Here is a 23621-nt window from a genome sequence, read left to right as displayed (position 1 = left end):
GGGGGCCTGGGTGTGCACTGGGGGCCCTGGGTGTGCACTGGGGGGCCTGGGCATGCACTGGGGGCCCTGGGCGTGCACTGAGGGCCCTGGGTGTGCACTGGGGGCCCTGGGCGTGCATTAGGGGGCCCTGGGCGACTGGGCCGTGATAAGGGTGTGGGGTTGTCCTCTGCCGCTGAGGTGTCTTGGAAGTGGCACGTGAAACTAGACTGATACGCGGATTTCATGTTCCTTGCAGTGAGGGCGGACATAACCAGATGTCGTGAAAGAATGAAGCAGGCAGCGGAGGAGTTGAGCGAAGGGAAAATGAAGTTGGAATCTAAGGTATGGCTAGCGGAACGTACTCGTTATCGCTGAACCAGTTGTCCCTCGGTGATGTCCATGAATACGAGTCTGTGGCGCCTGGTAATATTTAGAGATCCGAATCCAGTGACACTTGCCGTTTGCACTGAGCTTGCCCTAAAGAAAGCATTTTAAGTAATGGATTCTTTGTCCGTTTTGTAGGATGCTTAAGGTCTTCGTAGAGCACAGTGTCCCTAGAAGGGTTCAGTTGAACAGTGTTCGATTAGGGGTTGGTGTGCTGTATACTTTTTGAGGAATAAATAATTTAAGTGTGCTGTGTTGGTAGAAGGGCATGGAATGGTCTCTGCCTGCTTCAGTTCTCCATTAGAAAGAATATGTCTTTCCCCCACCAGGACATACTTCTTGCAGCAGCCTTTTCTCTTTGCTGCAGCATTTGTACTGTTATCCTGTTATTTTAAGTGGAGGAAGGAGTCAGATATTTCTCAAAGGATTTTCCAAGGGAGGATGTCATTTTGGAGGAGAAATACAATTCTAGAAGCTGGTGTAATGGGGAAGACATTAAGAATGTCAGGATGGGGGCCAGTACTGCAGACTGTAAGTGAACTATCTCTTGATCTGAGATCCCATATTGGAGTAACAGCTGGGAGTTCCTGCTGCTTATCTTCTGGTCTGGCTTCCTGCTCGTGTGCCTGGGATGAGGACCCAAGTGACTGACCCCATCACGGTGTGGGAGACTGATGGATTTGCTCCTCCTGGCTTGGCCTGACCCAGACCTAACTGTTGTGGGCTTCTGGGGAATGAAGCAGTAGAGGGAATCTCTCTCTCTCTCCCTTCTCCCCCCCACCTCCCACCCCGGCCGTCTCTTTGCTTTTCAAATAAGTACTAATTTTTTCAAGTAAGACTGTCAGGCTATAGCTTCCTTTTTATCGAAAATGAATTGAAACTTTATGAATTGATAATTAGAAGCTCATGTAGCAGGTAATAGGTACAGTAAGTATCACTAAGTCATGCAGTGCTGAAAGTGGTGAGCACTTCCGTGCTGGGCCTGTTAGAGCTTCTTTTGTTAACTCCTTTCATCTTAACAGGAACTTGGTGCGTGTGCGCCATCCTTATTTCCTTCCTTTTTATAAGTGAGGAGACAGAGGTTAAGTGACTTGTTCATGAGTATAATTTAAAAACAATTAAACTACTATAATGAAAGTAACAATTGAGTAATGACAAAACATTTTATTAAAACAGATTTTCTGAGCTTAAACTTTTTTCTTCATGAAATTCACATTTATCTGAAGCTTTGCATCTAGGGAAATACTTCTAAAAGGTCACTTATGTAAGCTTTTATATAAAGTGCATTCTCCTGGATTGGTGATGATATTGACCTGACAGATAATAAATGTCATTTAAAAGAAAAGGTTTACTCTTTGTAATATTTTCTTTGTTAAAAAATAGGTTTATTCTTTATAATGTGTTCTTTGTTAGCAGTCTGTTTTGCCTGAAAATAGAAGTGTAATTTGTTGATATACTCATATACATAAAGAAAATATTGATTCAATTGTTTGTATTAGATGACAGAGCAAAGCCCTAACACTGTTTAGAAACATTTGTTGAATTACTAATTAATATAGGTTTATAAATGTGCATTACTTTTTAATCAACTCATATATGTAGTTAATAATGCACTTGTATCTTACTAACAAAATTAGCATATGAGGTTCAGAGTTCATATAATACTAATTAATAATTGAAATAATTTGATTTATAATTAGAGTCAAGATGGAATGTGTGTGTGTTTAAAGATTTTTAAAGTGGAACCACAATTATAATGTAAATGACTAATGGGAAGAATGGTAGAAGTAATCATAAATTGATTTTTTTGTATATTTTATTTTCAGAGTTAATTATATGTCTGCCAATAACAATGAAAATGTATTTACTTGTATATTTGACTTGGCATCTATTGACTCGTTTATCAAGTGGTAGCAGCATAAGGGAAAACTAGAAAATAATTGAATAAGGCAGAGCCTGAGATATTATGCAGTGATACATGAAGAAAGTATTGGGTACACTTACATATTTTGGGAGGTTGTTTGTGACGCAGCTGTATTTAGGTGAAATTCAGGTAGCGTGTAATTAAAACACTAATGGCAGTATTTGCCTCTCCGGGCTCGGGGCCTTCTTTATATGAAGGCGATAGTGTCAGATTCTGCAGTATGTGTGCCTGGTGCCTGGGCAGCGACGCGAAGGCTGCTTAGGTTTGGTAGTATGAAAATAGTGTGGGTTTACTTTAATATTTACCAGTTAAACTGGTAAAACTGCTGATAGTTAACCAAAGATGTCATCGTTTTGACAGAGCAAGCCTGAGTTAAGGATTTATAGAATAATTGTAAGGCTTATTATAACCATTTGTGCATTTACTTTTTGTAATCAGTATTACTTTAACTTCATAATAATACCACACTCCCTTGAGAAGGAGAAAATGGAGGAAAATTTGAAATTATTTTGTGAATAATACATTTATATTTTCTTCTAGTTTCTGCTTAGTGCATAAACATCATCATCATCATAAAAGAATATCGTGGGCTTTCAAAGGAACATTTTATCAAAATTAAGAAGGACCTTAAGGTGGCTCAGTTTAATTCTTTATTTAAAAACATATACATGTTTTTTTAAAATTGAGTCCTGTCAGCTAATACAGGACGGAGCCAGAACAGGAAAAGCCTAATCACACTTTGTTTAGAATACTAAAATGGAGGTTGTTTTTCCTCTGTCTACCTTTAATCAGAGAAAAATTTAGATCTATCTAAGTCTAAATCCATTACTGCTCACAAGTTTTTTCAAATGGATTAAACATATACGAAAGAAGGGACGTTGTCATCACTAATAAACATGTATTTTAAAAGCTTGTGAATTACTTAATCATAAACATTACTTAATTACTTAATCATAATTTGGAAAATAAAGTGTGAATTGTTACTAACATTTATATATTTCCGTTAGTTATAAGCAGATAATTCAGAGAAAAAGAGGGAGCGAGAGATTGATGTTCCATTTGCTGGTTCACTCTCCACATGGCTTCAGCTGGAAGCCAGGAGCCCAGCACTCCATCTGGGTCTCAGTGTGGGTATCAGGAGCCCAAGTATTTGGGCCATCTGCTATTGTTTTCCTAGAAGCATTAGCAGGAAGCTGGGTTGCAAATGGAGTAGTCAGGATTACAACTGGCACTACAATCTGAGAGGCTGGTATTGCAAGTGGCAGCTTAACCCACAACACCACAACACTAGCCCTGGTAGTTATACTTTACTGCTTAAGCTCTCTGTGTCTGCTTCACATTAAATTCCTTTAAGCTTTTCTGTTAAAAATCCCCGAGGAGTAGGAGTGGGATGGGACCCAGAGCATTAACGTAAGAGGAGGGATGCCTCTGATGGTGTAATACTGAAATAGGTGACATCTAGTAAACAAGTATATGTTGGAGCTATGTGAAGTATATTAGCACATACTGTCTTAGTTAAGTCTTACAAAACCCTTATAAGAGTAGTAGTATTGTTATTCCTACTGTATACTTGAGGAAACAACAACTGGGAGAAATTCATTAAGTTGCATAACTTTATGTAAGCAAGGAGTAGTAAAGCTAAGGTTTAAATCTATGTGGGTTGGCCACAGCTCTTTGACTCTTGTCCCCATACTGTAGTATAAAAAGTAGAAAGAGAGCAGTTGCAGCAAAGTTTGAAGACTCAGTGATAGAAAACTGAAGACATCACTAAGTATATGAAACGTATGTTTAAAAAGGTTGTTCATGGGCCTGGTGCGATGACGTAGTGGTTAAAGTCCTCACCTTGAACGCACTGGGATCCCATATGGGTGCTGGTTCTAATCCCGGCAGCCCTGCTTCCCATCAGCTCCGGTGCTTGTGGCCTGGGAAAGCAGTCGAGGACGGCCCAAAGCTTTGGGAACCTGTACCCGTGTGGGAGACCAGGAAGAAGCTCCTGGCTCCTGGCTTCAGATTGGCTCAACTCCAGCCATTGCGGCTGCTTGGGGAGTGAATCATCGGATGGAAGATTTTCCTCTCTGTCTCTCCTCCTCCCTGTATATCTGAGTTTACAATAGTAATAAATAAATATTTTTAAAAAATTGTTCATAAGAACATGGCATTTCTTCACTGCTCTGCTTTATCAGTTGAGTAGCTTTATGAAAGCAAGGTAATATCTTTACTTTGGAAAAATTTTCCTACATATCAGTCAGGCAGCAAGATACACAAGTCTGTGATCCATCCTTTCAGGAACTTTCGATCAGAGGTGCTGCCGCTTCCTTGGAAGGAAGGTTCCATCAGCTTAGGATGTTCTTGTTTGCAGGAAGTAGAAATTCAGCTCAAAATGGTGTCAGCAATATTGGGAAATTACCAACTTGTGTAACTACAAATACAACATTTGATTAGACAGTTATACCAACAGGAATTGTACCAGGCTACTTACATGAAAAATCTAGGCCTGGCTTTATCAGATAGGGGTTCATTTTTTCTCATAAAATTGAAAGTCTAGGGTGTGCACTGCAGGCTGTTTCCTAAAGCTACTCAGGAATCCGAACAACTTCAGCCTACTGTCTTTGTTCTGTCCTTAACAGTGGGTGTTTCATCCTCGTAGGCACAGGTACTGTTTGTTCTCCCCTGGATCCCAGCTGGAAAAAGAGAAAAAGATAAAAGTCCCAAAGTTCTCCCAAATTCAGTGAGTTATCTGGGATATTCAGGCTTTTTTTTTTTTAATTAACTAGTTGCTAACAGAAGGAGGAATGTTTGTGTGTCTGTAATGAACGTTTTGGTAGTTGAGATCATGTAGAAAGTCCCTGTAGCTAGTTTAATTTTTTTCCAGTTAATAATTGCTTATGTTTATCATTTATTCTTAGTGTGATTTATCATATGTGACATAATATACTGTGAGACTTTCCCCTCTAAATTATCTCTTAGCTAAGATGGAGTTGTTTTATGTTAAACTCCTTAAAAAGCCTTTCATATTATGAAATTTGCTTCTATTTTGAACAGGAACTCAATTAATGGTAGTTTGGAATGCTGCAAAAATAACCTGATTGATTAAAAATGAGGCAAAATTATTTCTGGTGTTGTGGGAATCAGGATCCCCAATTGAGGTCTAAAAAACCAAACCCTAGGTTAGATTTAATCTTTGTTCCTGTCTTCTGGGAGTGTAGGAATACAAATGAGTGACAAAGATACAGAGAAAATCCAGATTTATTGAAAAACACAGGGATAGTACACACTCAGGCTTGAGGGTGGCCAGCCTCATGAAGTAGAATTGCCACTATGGGGGGGGGGGGCGGTGTTCTTTTTTGATTGGATAAGGGCTGGTGCTTGGGACAGGGCCTTATTTGAATGTTCAAAGGAGGTGGGGTGATTGATATGCAGGATGTCCTGGCTTACCTGTAGGATGGGGCACTATTTTACCAAATATTCAATCATGTTGAATCTGTACAAAAGGTGATGGGGTTTGGGCAGTGCACACAGATTGGGTGATGGCAGTCCCTGCTTCTTTGCCAGTCACTAGCTACCTATCTATCAATTTTCACTGGCAATATGACCTCAGAATTCCAAGTACTAGAGGCAAAAAAGCCACTTAATGGTGACCTAACTAATATGGGTAGGTCTCTGATGCGATTTTTAAAATGCCTCATGGGCTGCCAGTAACCCACACTGAAGTACATGGTTTCAGTCCGTGACTCTGCTTTGACTAGCCTTGCTGCTATTGCAGAAAGCAGAAGGTGATGTCCCTAGGAGTTGGGTTCCTGCCACCCATCTGGAAGACCTGAATTACATTACTACTAGCTTCACCCTGGTCCAGCCTTGGCCGTTTTGAGCATTTGGAGTATGAACCAGTGCATGGAACAACTCTGTCTCCCCCTTCCTCTGCCCTCTTGCCTCTCAAAGATTTGCCAAAGAATAAATGTTATTTTGAAAAGTAATCTATACAAGTAAGAAGTGTAAGTATGATAGTATTTAAAAATATGCAAAACAGAAAAATCAGATATATAATTGTACAGTGAACTAAAATGGCATGATTGCAATGATAAATAGCATATCAAGATAATGATTATCTCAGGAGTAAAAGTTAACTGCAATCAAGAAGGACATCTAAGCTACATATAGTGCTTTCTTTCTTTTTAAGATTTATTTATTTTATTGGAAAGTCAGATTTACCGAGAGGAGATACAGAAAGAAAGAGCTGCCATCTTCTGGTTTACTCCCCAAGTGGCCACAGTGGCCAAAGCTGAACCAATCCGAAGCCAAGAGCTAGGAGTTTCTTCTAGGTCTTGTAGACAGGTGTAGGATCCCAAGACTTTGAGCTGTCTTCTGCTGCTTTCCCAGACCACAAGCAGGGAGTTGGATGGGAAGTGGAGCAGCCAGGACTTGAGCTGATACCCAAATTGGATCCTGAGGCATGCAAGGCAAGGACTTTAGCTACTAGGCTACCATGGTGGACCCTAATGTTTCCTTTATTATGCTTAGGTGGGGACATAACTGTTAGGTCACTTTAAAATATAAAAATACATTTTGTAAGTCACAAAACATTAGGTTTTCTTTTCCCAAGATTGTATAACCATCTGTAATTCCAGAAAAATTTATAACTCCTAAAATAAACCCTACCTACCCCAAAACAATAACCTTTACATCTGTCTCTAAACTGTGCCAGTCCTAGGTCATAATTAATCTACATTTTTGTCTATGGACATTTCATATAAATAAAACACTATTCTACGTGGCCTTTTGTGGCCTGTTTTCAAGTTCGTTGGTATTTTAGCATAGATCATTACTGCATTCCTTTTTATGGCTGAATGTTATTTCATTGTGTGTATTTGCATATGTATTTTGTAAATTTATTAATCAATTGACCATGGTATTGCGTCCACCATTTAGTTATAAATGATGTTGCTAGGAAGATTTGTGTAGGATATACTTTTTAGAATCTAGTGAGAATTCTATCTGTGAATGCAATTTTTGGGTTCCATAGTAATTGCAGGATTAATTTTTTGAGGAATACCAGAGTGTTTCCACAATGGCTGCACCATTTTTACTTTCCTTCTATCAGTGCATCAAGGTTTCAGAGCCTCTAAATCCTGGCCAACAGCTGTGGTTTTCTGTTTTGTTTTATTTTTAAAAGCATTTTAGTGGGTGAAGAGTGGTAACTATTGTTTGTATCTCCAGTTCCCTAATGACATTGATAATTAATAACTTTTGAGGTACTTCTTAGCCACTTGGCACATTTATTCTTAACATGAACTTTTTAACTAATGATCGTGTTTATGTTTATAATTCTTTTATGAGACTTGCAAGGCCTCTCAGTAATGACTAGAATTGAAATATAGAGCATTTATGGGATCCTTACATTTCTTATCAGCTTTGTTTTCATGGTCACAAGATGATGCAAAGAACATTTCATGGTAATAACAGTTTATAGCAAACTCTATATAATAATATACCAGACTGTATGTGTGCAGGTATTTATAAATCATAAAAGTTACATACTTCCTGGATGAAATCTACATGGTAGAAAATCCCCTGTACTGTTTCTAGCTCTAAATTTCAGTTAGTGCTTCTATTCCTATTTTTTTCTTTTAAGACTTGCTGTAAACAAATTGTTTAGCTGGAGATGTTAGTAATTGACAAATAATTGCGTAACACATTTCTTCCTTTGAGAATTGATATTAAGCTATTTAAACTTCATCTACATAAGCCTAACTATAAACTTAAGGTTTTGATATTCAGATGTATATAAACCTGAGTGTAAACTTAAGATTTTGATATTCTCATTAAAAATTTTGCAATTGTTTTGATTTTCTCTGTTTAATTCTGTAAGGAAACCTTACTACATTTGTCATGAGAACTCTGGAAAGAGTCACGGGTGTCATAATCCAACATCCCACTTGCCTGCGAATGATCGAATTGTCTAGGAGTATGCATCTTTGACATGGCTGTTTTCTTCTAGATTATTTCTTCTGTCCGCCATTGTTGTATCACGAGCATTTCTTTCATTTAGGTCTATCCTGGTGGACTGACTAGCTATCCCACTGAGATGCAAACTTGGAATTTTAACACCATGGCAGCCCTGTGCAAACCTTGATGGGTGGTTACCTGCCCAGTTGGCACCTTAGAGCACGGGTTCTCAGAGAAACAATTCGTTAGAGTCCTAGGAGTCCCCGAGACACTCTGAAGGACTCTGTGAGATCAGATTATTTTTGTAATGATATTAATGCTTTTACCATTTTCATTGTGCTAATATGTACATTGACTTTGCAAAAGTTATGGCAAATAAAATTAGCATCTTAGGACAAATCAAAGCAGTAGCACTGAACTATCCCAGCAGTCACTGTGGTCGTCACTGCCACGTACTCACAGTGAGAAAACAAAACCACCAGCCTCACTTGATGATTAAAGAATATATATAAAACAACTTTAATATTTTATGTGATGAAATGGGAAGTTCGCCTAAAGTGTTTCTCTATTCCAGAGTACAATGGTTGTCTCTAGAGAGAGCATACATATGAATTGCTTGGGGTGTAACTAGCTGTTTTTCTGTAACAGTGGTTTTGTTTGGATATTTCATAATTAGATTATGATTACTTAAAGTTAGGCATTCAGAAAAAATCTTCTAAAAAATAAAGTAAGGCATTATTTTGCTAAAATATATTTTAAGTTTTCAAGCAAAAATTAGGGTTTTGGAAGAATGATATCTGCTACTGTAATCTTGGTGGTTTTCCAGCCTGTAGAGGTTTTTTTTTTCTTTTTTTTTCCTTTCTTAGTGTAGCTTATTATTATTATTTTTAAAGATTTATTTATTTTTATTGGAAAGGCAGATATACAGAGAGAAGAAGAGACATGGAGCTAGATCTGAAAGTGTAGCAGCTAGGATATGGACCAACACCCTATGAGAAGGTGGTGCTTGAAGGCTGAGGATTAACCAGTTGAGCCATCGCTTAAGGTAGTATTGTATACATAGTTTCTATGTTCTTGTGGAATAGCCTCTTAGGTGGAATAGCCTCACTTGACTAAGATTGGATCCTCCCTCACCAATGTGCCAAGTGTTCTTATTATGAGCATGAAAATGTGTGTCTGAAAGAAACTGTGGCATTTTATAGCTCTTACATTAAAGCAGCGCGTGAAAAATCACGACCTCAGCATTCCACTATTTTATGTCCCGGCTGGACGGGAAACGCTGTGATGGTGAGTGACTGCCGTCTGACGTGGGATGACTCAAAGGCACCTTACTTCAGAAAATCTGAGGTTTTCAGATTAAGAAGTATCATCACAAAAATCAGTATTTGTGCTTTACTGCTTTTCGTTAATCAGATTAATATCTAGCTGAGATCAGCAGCTTTTGGAAAATGGGGGTTTTATTTGAAGAAAAGGGGTGGAATTTTTTTGTAGTGCAAGGATTATTTTCAAAAGGATTTAGGTTGGTATGAACCTTGGAATAGCAGGTGAGTTCAGAAAAGGTGAATGGAAGAAGTCAAAGACAAATTGACCTTTTATGGCTGTGCCTGTGATCACAGTGCTGTTAGAAAGTTTCTCATACAGGCTTTGGTGCTTAGATGGCCTCTGGGATTGTTACTTTATGAATTAATACTTCTACATAAAGTAAAAGGTCGCATTTTCCACCTTCTTTGATTTACATTAGTTCAAATATTTCAAATGTAGTCAAGTTTTTGCTGGTTTTGTTTTGTTTTGTTTTCTCTCCCAAGAGAAAAGAGAAAAAAGGACAGAAAGGGAGATATGTGGCCATCATACTGAGGAAGTAGTTAAAATTGTGACTTCAACATGGTCTTTTCCTCATGAGGTCTGCTTTTCTCCATCTTTAAAAGAAATGTGTGCTTGTGTCTCTATTGGATGAAAAAATATCTTCTTGAAAAGTTCCAGGGTTTCTCTACTATTTATTTGTTACCATATATATATATTTATATATTTTAAAATTAAAATAATTTTAATGTTTGACTAGTCATAAAACATTGCCTGTGTATTATAGATCATTCCTGAAATACTCAAAAAACAAAAGAACAATCATCCATATTTCACCATATAGTATTGTCATTTCATTATCATTGCTTAAATGTATGTACATTTTTTTAAGAGTTTGCTATTTTCTATTTATTGTGTCTTGGAGATCTCAATAAATATATACCTAAATAAGCAATTTTAATAGCTATATGGCATTACATTATGTACCATATACCGTATTTTAGTTAACTGATTTTCTGTCTTTAATTATTTTATCTTAAGCTCTGTTACTGATTTATTATTTTGATAAATATCTTAGAGAAAATTGTGACTCTTTCTGTACTTACCTATTTTTAAGTGAGTGGTCATAGAAATCGAATTCTTTGTCAATATATACATAATCTCTAAGGCTTTTGATAATTTCTGAACTTTTTTCCAGAGAGATTTTTCCAGTTTATGATTCCCCAGCTTTATGGCTTGTACAGCAGAAATGACTTTTTGTAAATACACAGCAATGTTATCAGTTAATATTTGGTTTGAGCTGAGTAGAGATTTGACTGAGGTAAAGGCAGGAGCCATGAGGAGTCTGGCCAAGGATTCCCGGGGAGAGAAGACAGCCTGTGGAGAGGCTCTGGAGGAGTCTGCCTGGTGTGTTGTAGGCACAGCAAAGCCTTCAGGGCAAGAGCAGGAGTGAGGAGGAGGCTGAGTGGGATGTGTGGTTAGAGAAGAAGTGGGGACATAATTAGCCTTGCAAACATGTTAAGGATCGATATTTCCTAATGTTCTGCATTTCCTGCTTGCCTTTTCAGGATTATTACAGCATTGTGGGTTATTCTCTATTTCATCCAAGGTATAGAAACATTAATGAACCTTGATTAATTTTTAAAAATATGACATAGACATAGGCAGTTGATACACTATTCATTGGCATATTGTAGGTTTTAAAATGTTTTATCATAGTCATAACAACTACATCCTTGGTATGATTTTACTTAAATGAAATCTTGTAACTAGATACCCTTTTGTTTTTTCATGTAAAGTTGGCTCATGCTATTGGGCAGAGCATTTAATGAGCAAAGTGTCAATTCCTGGAGGCTGTGATTATTTTTTAACACCACCACCAGCTACACAAGAAAAGCAGCTCAATATTTTGCTTGCTTGGACTTAAACATTAACATATTCGGTCACTCTGAATTTTCACGTTTTTCTAATAGAAAATATTTAAAACATCCAAGCAGCATGCATAGAAGCGTCACAATCATGACTTTGTTGAAAAATTGACCTACTTGACCAGATAAAGTCAGCTCACTGGGAACACTAGAAACTTCTTTAAAAATATCAAATATCCCAAGAGGAATAAAATAGGGAAAGGAAAAAAGATCTTTATTGCTGAGAGAGGCAGAACTAACCAGGGAGCTGGTGTTGCTATAAATTAAAAATTTCCAAAACAGCAATATTTCCTGACAAAGCTTGGCTGTTTAGTTCCAGAATGTGGCTGTAAGGCTGGCTCCCTGCAAATAGTTTCACTGCATTTCTTGTTAGAGAATGGAGAAAGATGAGACAGAGAATCTTGTCTTCCTGTTTTCTTTCTGTCCGTTAAAAAATATGGTTTATCACCTCTTTGGACTTTTAGATGACTAATGAGTCAGGTCAATCATTTTTAAGTTTTTATTTGTCATAAAATAAATGGTTCAAGCCACTGTGAATTTATAGTTGTACACTTCAATTCAAAACTGATTCAAAGCTGTTTAGTAGTTTTTACGCACAATTTTATGTTTCTTATTGTATCCTTCAAAATTGTGATAGTCATTCATAACTTCTAGAAAAATAAAGAAGTGAGAAAAGTTTCTGGTGATTATCTATTTTGTGAAATGACCCAGATGTTTTTGAATATTTAAATTTATTACAACAGTTAAGTCTGATTTTCAAATACAGGAATGTAAAAAACTATTTAAGAAATTAGTTGGAATAACAGGACAAAAGGAATGATCTGAAACATTCTACAAGTAGGTGGCTGAGAGGAGTTAATAATTTATAGTTGACAGAGAAGAACTAGGCAATTCCAAATATTTTGGTCCCTTGAGTCCCATTAAATCAGGAAGACTATGTTTTAAAAAGAGGCTTCATCTGCCCAGGTTCCTGAAGCCCTAACCGACTCATGTCCTTAGCAGTGGGAGTCAGCGTGCATTGTAGACATCTGCTCTTGTGTGTACTTCCTAACTTTAGCTTTCTTGAACTCTTGCCACTTCCTCTATTAAACTGTTTCCCTTACTTATCAAGACCATTTTGTATTAGAAGTCTTCACCATAGATCTTGTGTTAACTTTTTATATTACTTTATCTAAAATACCTGAGAGGGAAAATTTAAGAGAGGTTTAGTTTTGAAGTAAGAGACCTGACTTAAGCGACTCCATATTGAGTAGGGCTCCATCTTCGGTAAAGTACCCCTCACCCGGGAGACTGTACCCTGGCTGAGAAAACCAGGTTCTGTTTGGCAAGAACACTCAGATCCCTGGTGAGGCTGTTCAAGCATAACTAAGGAGAAATGAGATTCACCTGGCTCAGCAACAAAAGCTTGCCAAGTTAGTAATTTTTCTTTGCTATGGAAGTTTAGCATTAGCTCAGTCTGGCTGAACCCCTCACAGTTGTAGCTTTTACCCTTATAAACCCTGCTGTTCTGTAGTTCAGGTTGAAAGATATTTGGTGACATGAGCCTACTCTGGACCACTAGCAAATAAAGGACTTTTCAAATCTCACAGTGTTCAGCACTCCTCCGTATTGGCTCAGTTGGGTATGACATTTAGACTTACATTAGGCTATGATCTGGTGGAGGTGGCCAGTGGGGGCGTGTATGGACAGACATACATGAGGCAAGGCAGGGAACACACTCAACTTTCTGCCCTCCTTGTGATTTGTCCTTATAAAGCCATCACGATTTGATCACGGACTCCACCCTAAAACTGTTACCCTAATCCAGTCATTACCAAAGGCTGCACTTTTTTTTAAAGTATTCATTTTTTTATTTGGAAAGAAGGGTGAGATAGAAAAAGAGATTTTCCATCTCTTGGTTCTTTCCCCAAAAGGTTCGTAATAACTGGGGCATGCTGAAGCTAAGAGCCTGGCGCTTCGTCTGTGTCTCCCACTTGGGTAGTAGGGGCGATAAGTGCTTGGGACATCTGCTTTCCCAGGAATGTCACCAAGGCAGCTGAATTGGAAGTGTTAATTGCCAGGACTCAAACTAGCATTCATATGGGATGCTGGTGTGGCTGGCAGGTGGCAACTTAAGCTGCTCCATCACAAAGGAGACTCCTATCTCCTACCTCTTATTCCATAATTGAATCAAGCCTCCATGCTAATCCACCAAATATTATCATGAATTCATTAGTCATTAATACAGGTATAAATATTTGCTTGAGTTTGGGGAGCCAAATCCTGTCCAAGCTGTAACACAACCTATGTGAAATTTAAAATTACTGTTACTGTTTTCTGTTATCTGACTCTGTCAGACTTTTTAGATCTTGATTAAAAGAAGAAAGTTTAGATATGCAAGGTAAGCACAGGATAATACAGCAAATGGGAATGAAGACACCATAAAAGAAATAGGGAAAACCACAGAATGGTCAATTAACAGTTTTAGGGAAGATAAAAATTATGGGTATAAGCATTGTAAAAATCTTTTGAATATTGTTTGTTTTAGCTTTTGGTATGTAATTTCAGTTTTTAACTCATGGTAAAAGTTTTAGTTAAATTCCAATTTGTAATGTTAGCTCTGATATTTGTTATTGTTGTTTTAGGAAAGAAGATATGAACTCAGTGCAATTTTGACTCTTAATTGATGAGAGCTGAAACAAAGCACTTTCGTTTCTTAGTCCTTAAGAAGATTTTATTAAATTTGACTAATAGATTTGCTTCATTTTAGCTAACATTTTCTTCATTTTTGGGTTTTGACACATATCTTTTTTTTTTATATTTATGTTATTTTTATTGGGAAGGCGGATATGCAGAGAGAGGGAGAGACAGAGAGGAAGATCTTCCATCCGATGATTCACTCCCCAAGTGGATGCAACAGCCGGAGCTGAGCCAATCTGAAGTCGGGAACCCAGAGCCTCTTCTGGATCTCCCACATGGGTGCAGAATCCCAAGGTTTTGGGCCGTCCTCAACTGCTTTCCCAGGCCACAAGCACCGGAGCCGGATGGGAAGCGGGGCTGATGGGATTAGACCCGGTGCCCATATGGGATCCTGGTGTGTGCAAGGCGAGGACTTGAACCACTATGCTATTGCACCGGGCCCGACACACATCTTTATAACAGACCAGTGGCAGGAACATAATTAGGATTGAGGAAGTTGATTCTGAGGGGTATAATGTGTGACATGCCTTACTCAAGTACACTTATATTAAAGTCCAGTCTTTGGTCTCAGAAACATTTTTGTGGGCATCCGTGATTCTTGTTCACAGGAGCAGTCCTACAGGTGGCCCCTCCTCGGAAGCTCTGCTGGACCTGGGATAGGGAATCTTTTCGTTATTGACACAGTCCCATAGACCTGTGTGATCTCTAAATGTTTCTGAGTTTGCGTACTTCCCATTCTGCTGTCAGAAACTGATGTCCCTTTATCAGAAGGCCTCGGTTTTACTCATAGGTTTGCTTCTAATTAGTTTATAACCTTCACTGGACCTCATTCATTCTCATTGATACAGCAAGCACTAAATAGCCCTTTTCTCAGGGGTCTTCAGTCCATCAGGCCCTGAGATCACCAAAGGGTGAGCGACAGTGCTCTTCTGCAGCGGAAACACTGAGACAAACCAGTGGTGAAGAATGTTCATTTATTTGAGAGACATCACAAGCTTATATAGGAGAAGAGGGCAGGCAGAAGGGTGGTCCTGACAGTACGTTCAGCCAACAACAGCATTTGACTGGCTAACAGATATGTCTAACTTTCTGGACCCTCCAGTGAAATTAAAGGTCAGGAAGCACAAGAAATTGTATCTCAGGGCAGACTCATTACCTGCTGAAAAGCAGGATGAATGTAACATTTGACTTCCTAGAGTTGTTTACAGAGGAAGTCCTAGCAGAGTAGGGAAGAGAGACTGGGGTGCAGTCCATGGCTCTTGTTGCATGCCCAGTGGACAGGCCATGTTGCATTCTGTCAGCCAAGGGCACAGTGTGCCGTGTTCCTATGGCCTCCTATGTGGGCTAGGCAACCAGAGATCCAGGGGCCATCTCCTATACCCTTAGGGTTTTTTGTTTGTTTTTGGTAAATAAGTATAACAGAATACATAATCATACTTTTAAAAATTCCTACCCATTTGTATACAGTTTTATAGAGGGTAATATGTTTTCTAATTTGTTCTTAGTGAAATACCAACCGATATGTCTCTTCCTCTCCTAATTTGTCTCAATTCCTTTGGTTGTGTAAACTAAATCTCTTTAATCTTTCTCTATGATGTCTTTCTTAAAATAGGACTTGCAAGAATAGCACTAAAGGTGTATGCAGATGTGCTATGATCTTATATAAATGTAAGATCATATTTTCTGTTTTATTTTGGCTCTCTTCTAGTGCAAATATATCTAGGACTTTTTAGCTATAATATTCCAAAATGTCTTTGAAGCCAACCCTTTGTGTCTGGAATACACTGGTCCTAAATTCTTTACTATTCAGTATCTTCTGGGACAGAGATTTCACAACCTGTTTCTCACCTTGAGGAAGTTCTTATAACCAACATAAATCTTGCTTTCTGCAATTTAAGTTGAATTTAAATATTTTTTCTCCTCTCCGTAGAGAAGGGAATAGCCTCAGCTGGAAGTGATGCTTCCTTTGGCGGGCCAGTACTGAGTGTAGTGGAAAGATAACTTGTCCAGCATCATCTTTAGCTTTTATCTTCCAAAGCTTCCTCGCTTCCGTTTCAATGTTCATGTCTCAGGAGATACTGCGTTTTAAAGACCAAACAAAATAACATTATATGTCTAATAATAATATTTACTATATTTTTTATTTATAATTGAGATACCAAAATTTAAAAAAATGACTTCTCGAGCTGTAGTACAGGGCATTAACAAGTCAGTGCTTTCTCAGAGGTCACCGTGGTACTGAGGTTTGCCTGTAGTCTGTAGATGCTATTGTCACGAATTTATTAGTCATATTGTATAAACGACTTATTTGTCCATGTTTTCCTTTTAAATTGTATGAATCGGAACTAAATCTTTAAAACAATTTTCAATGTGCTTAGACAAGTAGCTTGATTCCTAAATTATGCACTTGAGATGTGTGTGAAGAGGAAGACAGGCTGTCTGCCCTTGAGTCTGTCTGAGGGAAGAGATTAAACAATTATAAGACATTTATAAAATAATACAAATTAGTTCATATAAAATAAGCTATCTAATGTGCACGTTAGAGTGTTTATCGCGTGTCGGTCTGATGTATTGATAAGACACTCCACAATGTCCAGTTGTTTCATTCTGCTTTTTTTTCTTTTTACTTTCAGGTTCAGCAGTTTTCTGAAAAATCTTTGCTCTTGCAGCTTTTAAAAGCTCATGAAAATGCTTTAGAACGGCAGTGCAGTGAAATTACAGACCAAAGAAATATGCTTCTTCAAACCTTTGTAAGTTTCCAGCCACTTAGACAAATCTGTTTAATATCTGTGTCAAAAGTATTTAAATGTACTTTGGTGTACCTTCACAAAATCATCCTCAAGAGTATTGGCAAATATTGCTGTTCAGTGTCTACAGAAAAGCATTGAATGATATTTAAAATCAGTTGATATAGTTTGAAGGAATTCGATTGGCAGGAGGAGAGGTGGGAATTATTTGCAATTTAATGAGCATTAAAAAACTGCAAAGCTGATTTTGAACATTTCCAGCTCTAAGAGTTTGGTTTGAGACAGAACGATTCACGCTTCAGGCTTGTGCTTGGGTGCCAGTGAGAGGCTGGCTTTGTTATCCTTTATCTTACCTTGGAGCAGGATGACAAGGCAGGTTTAGAGATGTGAAGTGATTAATTGACATTTTAAAGAAAACACATTTGGCAGTTCTTATTTCCATGCTTTACTGATATATAATAAAATATAAACAGTTGTTTAGAACTGATTTCCAGATGAATCTGTAAATTCACCTCTCTTCTCCACATTTTAAAAGGTTTCCTCAGGAGTGAGGACCTTTGGAATAGTGGTTAAAATGGTACATAAGACGTCCACACCCTAGGGCCTGGGCTGGGCCAGCTGTGTTGCTGCTTCCGGCTTGTGGCTTCTGCCCGCCCTCTACCTGGATGCTGCAGGTGTTGGGGAATAAATCAGGGAGTGAGACATCTCTGTTTTTGCCTCTCTTTTTAAGTCTCTCACTCTCTGAGTCTCCTTTCAAACTAAAATAAATAAAAAACATTTTTCCTCTTTAGATCCTGCTTGTGTTTTTTTCTGTAAAGCATTAATTCTCTTGAGTATTTAAATTTTCAAGTTTGATCATGAAATTATTTTACCACCCAATTTTATATTATAATAATAAAATGGCATATGTGAGTGATATGATTTTATCTCAGTAAAATCACTAAGAACTTTAAGCCTAACTTTTTGATTATCATGCTTCAGGCTTATTAAAAAATAGAACAATAGTGCTAGAAAATCTAAATACATTTTTTATTTTAATAATTGTAAATGATATTTTAAGTAATTATCGTACCCACTACCTATGTTTGATCTTTTATTTCTGTTTTTTCAGGAAACTACAAAAAAGAAAGCAACGCATGAAGAGGAAAAGTTCCTTAAGGAAATCACAGATTTTAACAATGAATATGACATTACCAGGAAAAGAGAGTTTCTGATGAAAGAGAATGTCAGAATTGAAATATCTGTCTTGGAAAACCAGGCAGACACTTTGAAAAGGGGTATGAATCACATAACACTGCCTCGATTGTCTGGTATTAATCGAAATAATTGACTTTGGATAAATGAATTTTCCAAGAATTTAACTTTTTCATAAGCAAATTCAGTCATTGTATAGCTATTTTTAAACTTTTATCCTGATTTTCCTTTAGGATATGTGTCTTTTATGGTAAGCACTCTTAAATTCTTTAGAAGTGCACAGAACATGAGCATTTGGTCATTCTTTCAAGGGGCAGAAAACTGCTGCTTTGAGCTAGGCACTGTGCTAGGTCCTTGGGATGTAGCACTGCGGTGGAAGAAGCAAGTATATAAGCAGATATGTACAGGCCAGTGTGATGCAGTCTGGGATAGGGTTTGGGCTCTTCCTGTGTTCCTTGTTCTATCATCAGTCCAGTACGATCTGAAATAAGGTTACACAAGTGTGTGGGGAGGATCACGGGGTGGGAATTTCATCTCAGAAATACTGCTGTATGTAGATGTAATCTGTCACAAGATGCCAAATTAAAGCAGTTACCAAAAAAGAGGTGTTCAGGAAGAATAACAGTACTTTATCACTGGTGGATGTATACAGAAATAGGGAAAAATCAAAGATAAATCACATCTTCTGTTAGACATTAAGATTCTGTTGTATAATTAGCTCATTGTACTCATTTAAATCAGGTTCAGTTGCAGATGAGCTTTCTTGACTATAATTCCTTGTATAGCTTCTTGAATATATTTCCTTTTGGCTTTAAGACCTCACAATGAAGGAAAGTAGTTATTTTTCTTGTAGCAGTGTACTCTGTTGAGATAGGCATATCTTAGAGAGAAATTAGGAGAAACATGTGAGTCATTGATGTCTAGCAACTGTGGAATCCAACCCAGCAAAAATTGGAAATGCCTTAGTTAGTACTGGTCCTCCTCCTGGATGGGAAGAATTTTGCAAGGCTCTTGGCCACACCTTGTTGCTTTGGCTTCTATTTCTTGATCATTCCTTTTTAAAATGAAGGTATGTGCTTGCAGCTGCTCATTTCCTCAGCCTGCTTTGCTCTTGTAGAAGAGTCTTCAAGTGCCCCTTTTTCATGTTTGACTGCTCCTTTCAGTCCAAGCTTTGGGTGGTGTTTATGCAAATACAGTTCTGTTAAGACTTGCGGGCATCATGTGCATCTTAATGAGGTTCATAATGTCAAGACAAAACCCACAAGGCTTTCTGAGATATGAGGGATCTTCAGAAAGTTCTGTTAAATGTATATTATATAAAACTTTTGCAAGGATTTCAATATTATTCACACCAAAGAAAATCTTTTAATTCCATTTTCCAGACTTTTTGAAATCTCTTACAATATTATTTCTTCCTCTTATTTTTTTTTTCAAATTTGTTAATTTTATATCTAATTTGGAAAGGCTCTTTTTTTTTAAACAAAGTGGAGGAAGGATAGGAAAATCTTCCCATCTGCTGGTTTACTCCCCAAATAACCACTGTGGCTGGAGCTGAGCTGGTCTGAAGCCAGAAATCAGGAGCTTCCTCAGGGTCCTTCACATGGGACAGGGTCTCAAGGCTGTTTACCATTCTCCATGCCCTTACAGGGGGCATGGACTTGAAATGGAGCAGCCAGGTTAGGAATCAGTGCCCACATGGAATGCCAGTGCTTACAGCAGGAGGACCTTGGATAAAATTGAAATATTGGCTCTTTCAGAATCTAGGCCTGCTGGCTTTGGGACCAATGGAACTTACTCCTTCAGCTCCGGATTCTCAGGCCTTCCACACTGAAGGTAGAGCTGCACTGTCGGCAGTCCTTGAGCTCTGGGTTCTCAGCCAAAGATCTTGGGACTGACCAGTCTCCCTCTGGTTTGAGCCCATTCCTTATAATAAACATGTGTGTGTCTGTGTACGCAGATGCGCTCTGTTAATTTTGCGTCCTTGGAGAAGCCTGAGTTTAATGAGGACACAACACATCTCATTTTATGAGGCCAGAATTACCTTAATCTCAAGCCAGGCAGACATTTTGAGAAAACTCCAGACATACATCCTTTATAAATATAGAGAAGCCCTAACAATGAGTTAGCAAATAAAAAGCCATCAAAGTTCTAAAATGATGATATATAATGGCCACCAAGTAGATGTCAATCAAGGTATATGTTTAAAAATTTGTTTCACATTTAAAAACAGCCAGTAGAATATTTCATAGTAACAAAATGAATCAATTATTTAAAAAAAATAAATGTAGGAAAATTATTTGACAAAATTCAAGATTCATGCACAATGAAAACTCCGAGGGGTGAACATTTGGCATGGAAGTTAGGCTGCCCCTCGAGATGCCCAGATCCCATATTGGAGTGCCTGGTTCAAGTCCTTCTCTGCACACCCCAGGAGGCAGCAGGAGTTGGGAAGAAACGATTGTGAAGGCCTGAGTCCTGGCTCCTGGCTTCCGCCTCGCCTAGCCGAGTGCTGGCTCTTGGGGCATTTAGAGGTGAGCCAACACATGGAAGGTCTGTCTCTGTCAGTGTGTGCATCTGTTGTCTCTGCCTTTCAGGTAACACAAAAAAGAACAAAAAAATCCCTCTCAAAAAACTGGAAATAGAAAGCAACTTCCTTAGAATTCTGATAATGAACCTATGTGAAAAACCTTGTATTTGCTGTTGAAATATTGAGTATTATTTCGTAGGTGATCAAAGGAAGCCATTGGGGCTTAAAATTGATTATGTGCTGCATAAATCTTCACTAACGACAAAGTGGTAATGATTGTTGATGTAATTAAGACAAAGAGAAAATATTTACCATACTGTCTTATTTCAAGATTTTTAGGATTTCTCCCCCACATTGCTGTAAAGAATGCTATGATAGTTTTGATGGGCATTGAGATGAATCTGTACATTGCTTTGTATATTGTAGGCATTTTACCACTGTTAGTTCTGCCAGTCCATGAACAGGGGGTATCTTTCCGTTTGTTTGTATCTTCTTTGATTTCATCAGTGTCTTAAAGCCTTTAGTGTCCAGATGTTTCACTTCCTTGGTTAAATTTCTTCAGATTTCTTTATGCTTTCAATTTTGTTTCTAGAAATGAAATCAATGGAACATGACAGTGACCAGTTAAATGAACTTCAGAAACAAAAGAGTGAATTGATTGAAGAATTATTTATGCTTCAGAGAAAACTTAAAGGTATCATTTTCATGAATCAGTTTAATAATTTAGGGATCAAATTATATACCCATGATAGCATCATATTTTTCCAAAATATATTAGCTCAGTGGAATTTAGTGCAACTATTGCTATTACACAGGAGTAGAAAAAGCACTCAGCTGTCTGTTAGAGCAGAAATTTATTTAAGAGCTGGCATTTTTTAAGTCAAAAATTTTAGACATGTTTAGAATGCTTGGTGTCTTTAATTGCTATATAAAATAGAAAATAATAATTATTGTTATATACATTTTACATGTAAGCACCAACATTTATGGTATTGTTCTTCAGTAAAGAAAGCTAATATCTATATTTAATTTTCTAAGAATTTTCTTAATTGGTTAGCTTTTGAAGATGAAGAGAATGAAGCCATTCACACTACTAAATACCTAGAGGAAGAAAAGATAAAAATCAATGAAAAGCCTCAAAATGATGCTGAATGTCTAAGGTGAGTTACTTATTTTATGTTGGTATAAAATTGGGTAATTTTTCAACTTAAATAGGTTTGAAAATAAAGATAAATGCATAGATATGTATTTTTTTAAAAACATTCAAATGAAGACATGATTTCTTTAATCTGAAACATGCAAGCACTGCCTGGCCAGAAACTGAAGATTATATTGCATTTCTCATGCCAGTAGATAATGCAACTTTTTTTTGTTTTATTCCTAATTTTGGGGTGACAGAGGGATGAGTTATACTCCTGTGGAACTGTGGTCTTCCGACTTTACTTGTTGAAATTATAGGTAGTGGTGAATTAAGCCTGTGGTTATAGAGTGAATTAAAATTCTGTCTTTGCAGAAGCTAAAGGAAAATGAAGGAGGAAAATTGAGACAAGGAAATATGGTTATCTTCTTAGAACTGTGCTTATTAAATATATGAAATCTGTTTTCTTTATATTAATGAAAATTTTAAGACAAGAAACTATTTTTAATGCTTTTAGATTCTCAGGGAAAAAATCACAGTCTAATCTTGTATTCAAATTCATTATTGTGGTTTTATTACTAAATAATGGAAATGTATTTTCAATATGGAATGTTCAGCTGCTTTATATACATTTCAATAATGAGATAATGGCTGATTTCTAAAATTACATACTCATAAATATAAGAAGAGAATACTGCAGGTTTTTTAAAAATTTGGGTGTTGTTTATCAGTAATTTAGTATTCATTGCTTTATTTTAAAGAAATTCCTGCCTATACTTCCTAGGCATAATTTGAATACAAGAAAAGAAATGTCATTATTGAATCTGAAGAAGCAAGTGAAGCTTTCTTTCATATAAGTCATATGGAAAATATGTGTACCAGAGCTGAACAAATGCTGCAAATTAGCAATGTATTGCCTTAGTCCAACACTTTAGTAGATTGTGAGAAAATTTTCTTAAGTTTAATTTTATGTTAAATTTCATAAGCATAAAATATCAGTCACTTGGATGCTCTATGGAGAATGAGTTTCAGTAATGATAATCTGTTCATTGATTGGTTTAAATTTTTGAAAATGATAGTGCCTTTTGGTATCATTATTGCTATACCATAAGGACTTCCAGTGTGAACTCCAGTTTGGTGAGTTTATTATGAAATTTTCCCTTAGTTGGGTTAAAGACACAAAGTTTATGGATATGCTTTTTTCCGTCACCAATGGTGACACAGGAGATTTACATGGAAAACACCATTGGTTGTATACTTAGTCCATTCATTGTATTGTAGCAGTTAAATGAAATGGAATGTCAATATTTATCCATTTCCACTTTTTCTTATGTGTATTTCCTCTATTCTAATATTTCATAAAGGCTTTTCCTAAGTGTGCACAACAAAATTATTGAGTGTGAAGATTTTACAATAGAGCACCGTCAATCTTATCATTAGTATAACAACAGGAAGCTCAGGATGGCAAGAACTTCATCGTGAAGACCAAAATTAAGCTGATTTTGTTTTGAAAATTTGGAATATCATGGTCTTCTTGTAATCTGTTGTTAAATTTATATTCCTTAATAGTTGTATTGTTTTTAATTTTTCAAGTTTAATGTGTCTACAATGAATATTATTTTTTATGGCAGAATTCTTCAGATTTGGCACTGTTAACATTTGAAGTCAGGTTATTTGATGTGAGGAGTTGCCCTATGATTGTATGATATTTAGTAGCATCCTTAGCCTCTGACCACCTGATGACAGTTGGACTCCCCACCCTCAAGTTTTGACAACCAGTGTCTCTAGGAGTTGCCACATGTGCTCAGGGACAGAAGTGGGATGTGGCAAAAGTTCCTCTAGGAAAAAATCAGTTTCATTTCTGATGATGTTGTAATTC

The 23621-nt window shown here is 37.2% G+C and overlaps 1 protein-coding gene across 1 annotated transcript in view; it reads left to right on the top strand.

Annotated features, from left to right (window-relative positions):
* Positions 1-23621, top strand: part of CCDC172 (coiled-coil domain containing 172) — a 37681-nt gene that overhangs the window by 102 nt on the left and 13958 nt on the right. The window contains exons 2-6 of the mRNA XM_040991779.1: positions 236-321; positions 16770-16886; positions 17995-18160; positions 21197-21298; positions 21662-21764. Of these exons, the coding sequence (XP_040847713.1) occupies positions 236-321; positions 16770-16886; positions 17995-18160; positions 21197-21298; positions 21662-21764 (574 nt within the window). The remainder of the gene's footprint in view (positions 1-235; positions 322-16769; positions 16887-17994; positions 18161-21196; positions 21299-21661; positions 21765-23621) is intronic.

Source organism: Ochotona curzoniae, unplaced genomic scaffold, assembly GCF_017591425.1.
Source record: "Ochotona curzoniae isolate NIBS_2020 unplaced genomic scaffold, NIBS_Ocur_1.0 contig_66, whole genome shotgun sequence".
In the NCBI taxonomy this organism is placed as follows: Eukaryota; Metazoa; Chordata; class Mammalia; order Lagomorpha; family Ochotonidae; genus Ochotona; species Ochotona curzoniae.
Note: the sequence above shows the minus strand (reverse complement) of the source record. Positions and strands in the feature narration are given on the sequence as shown.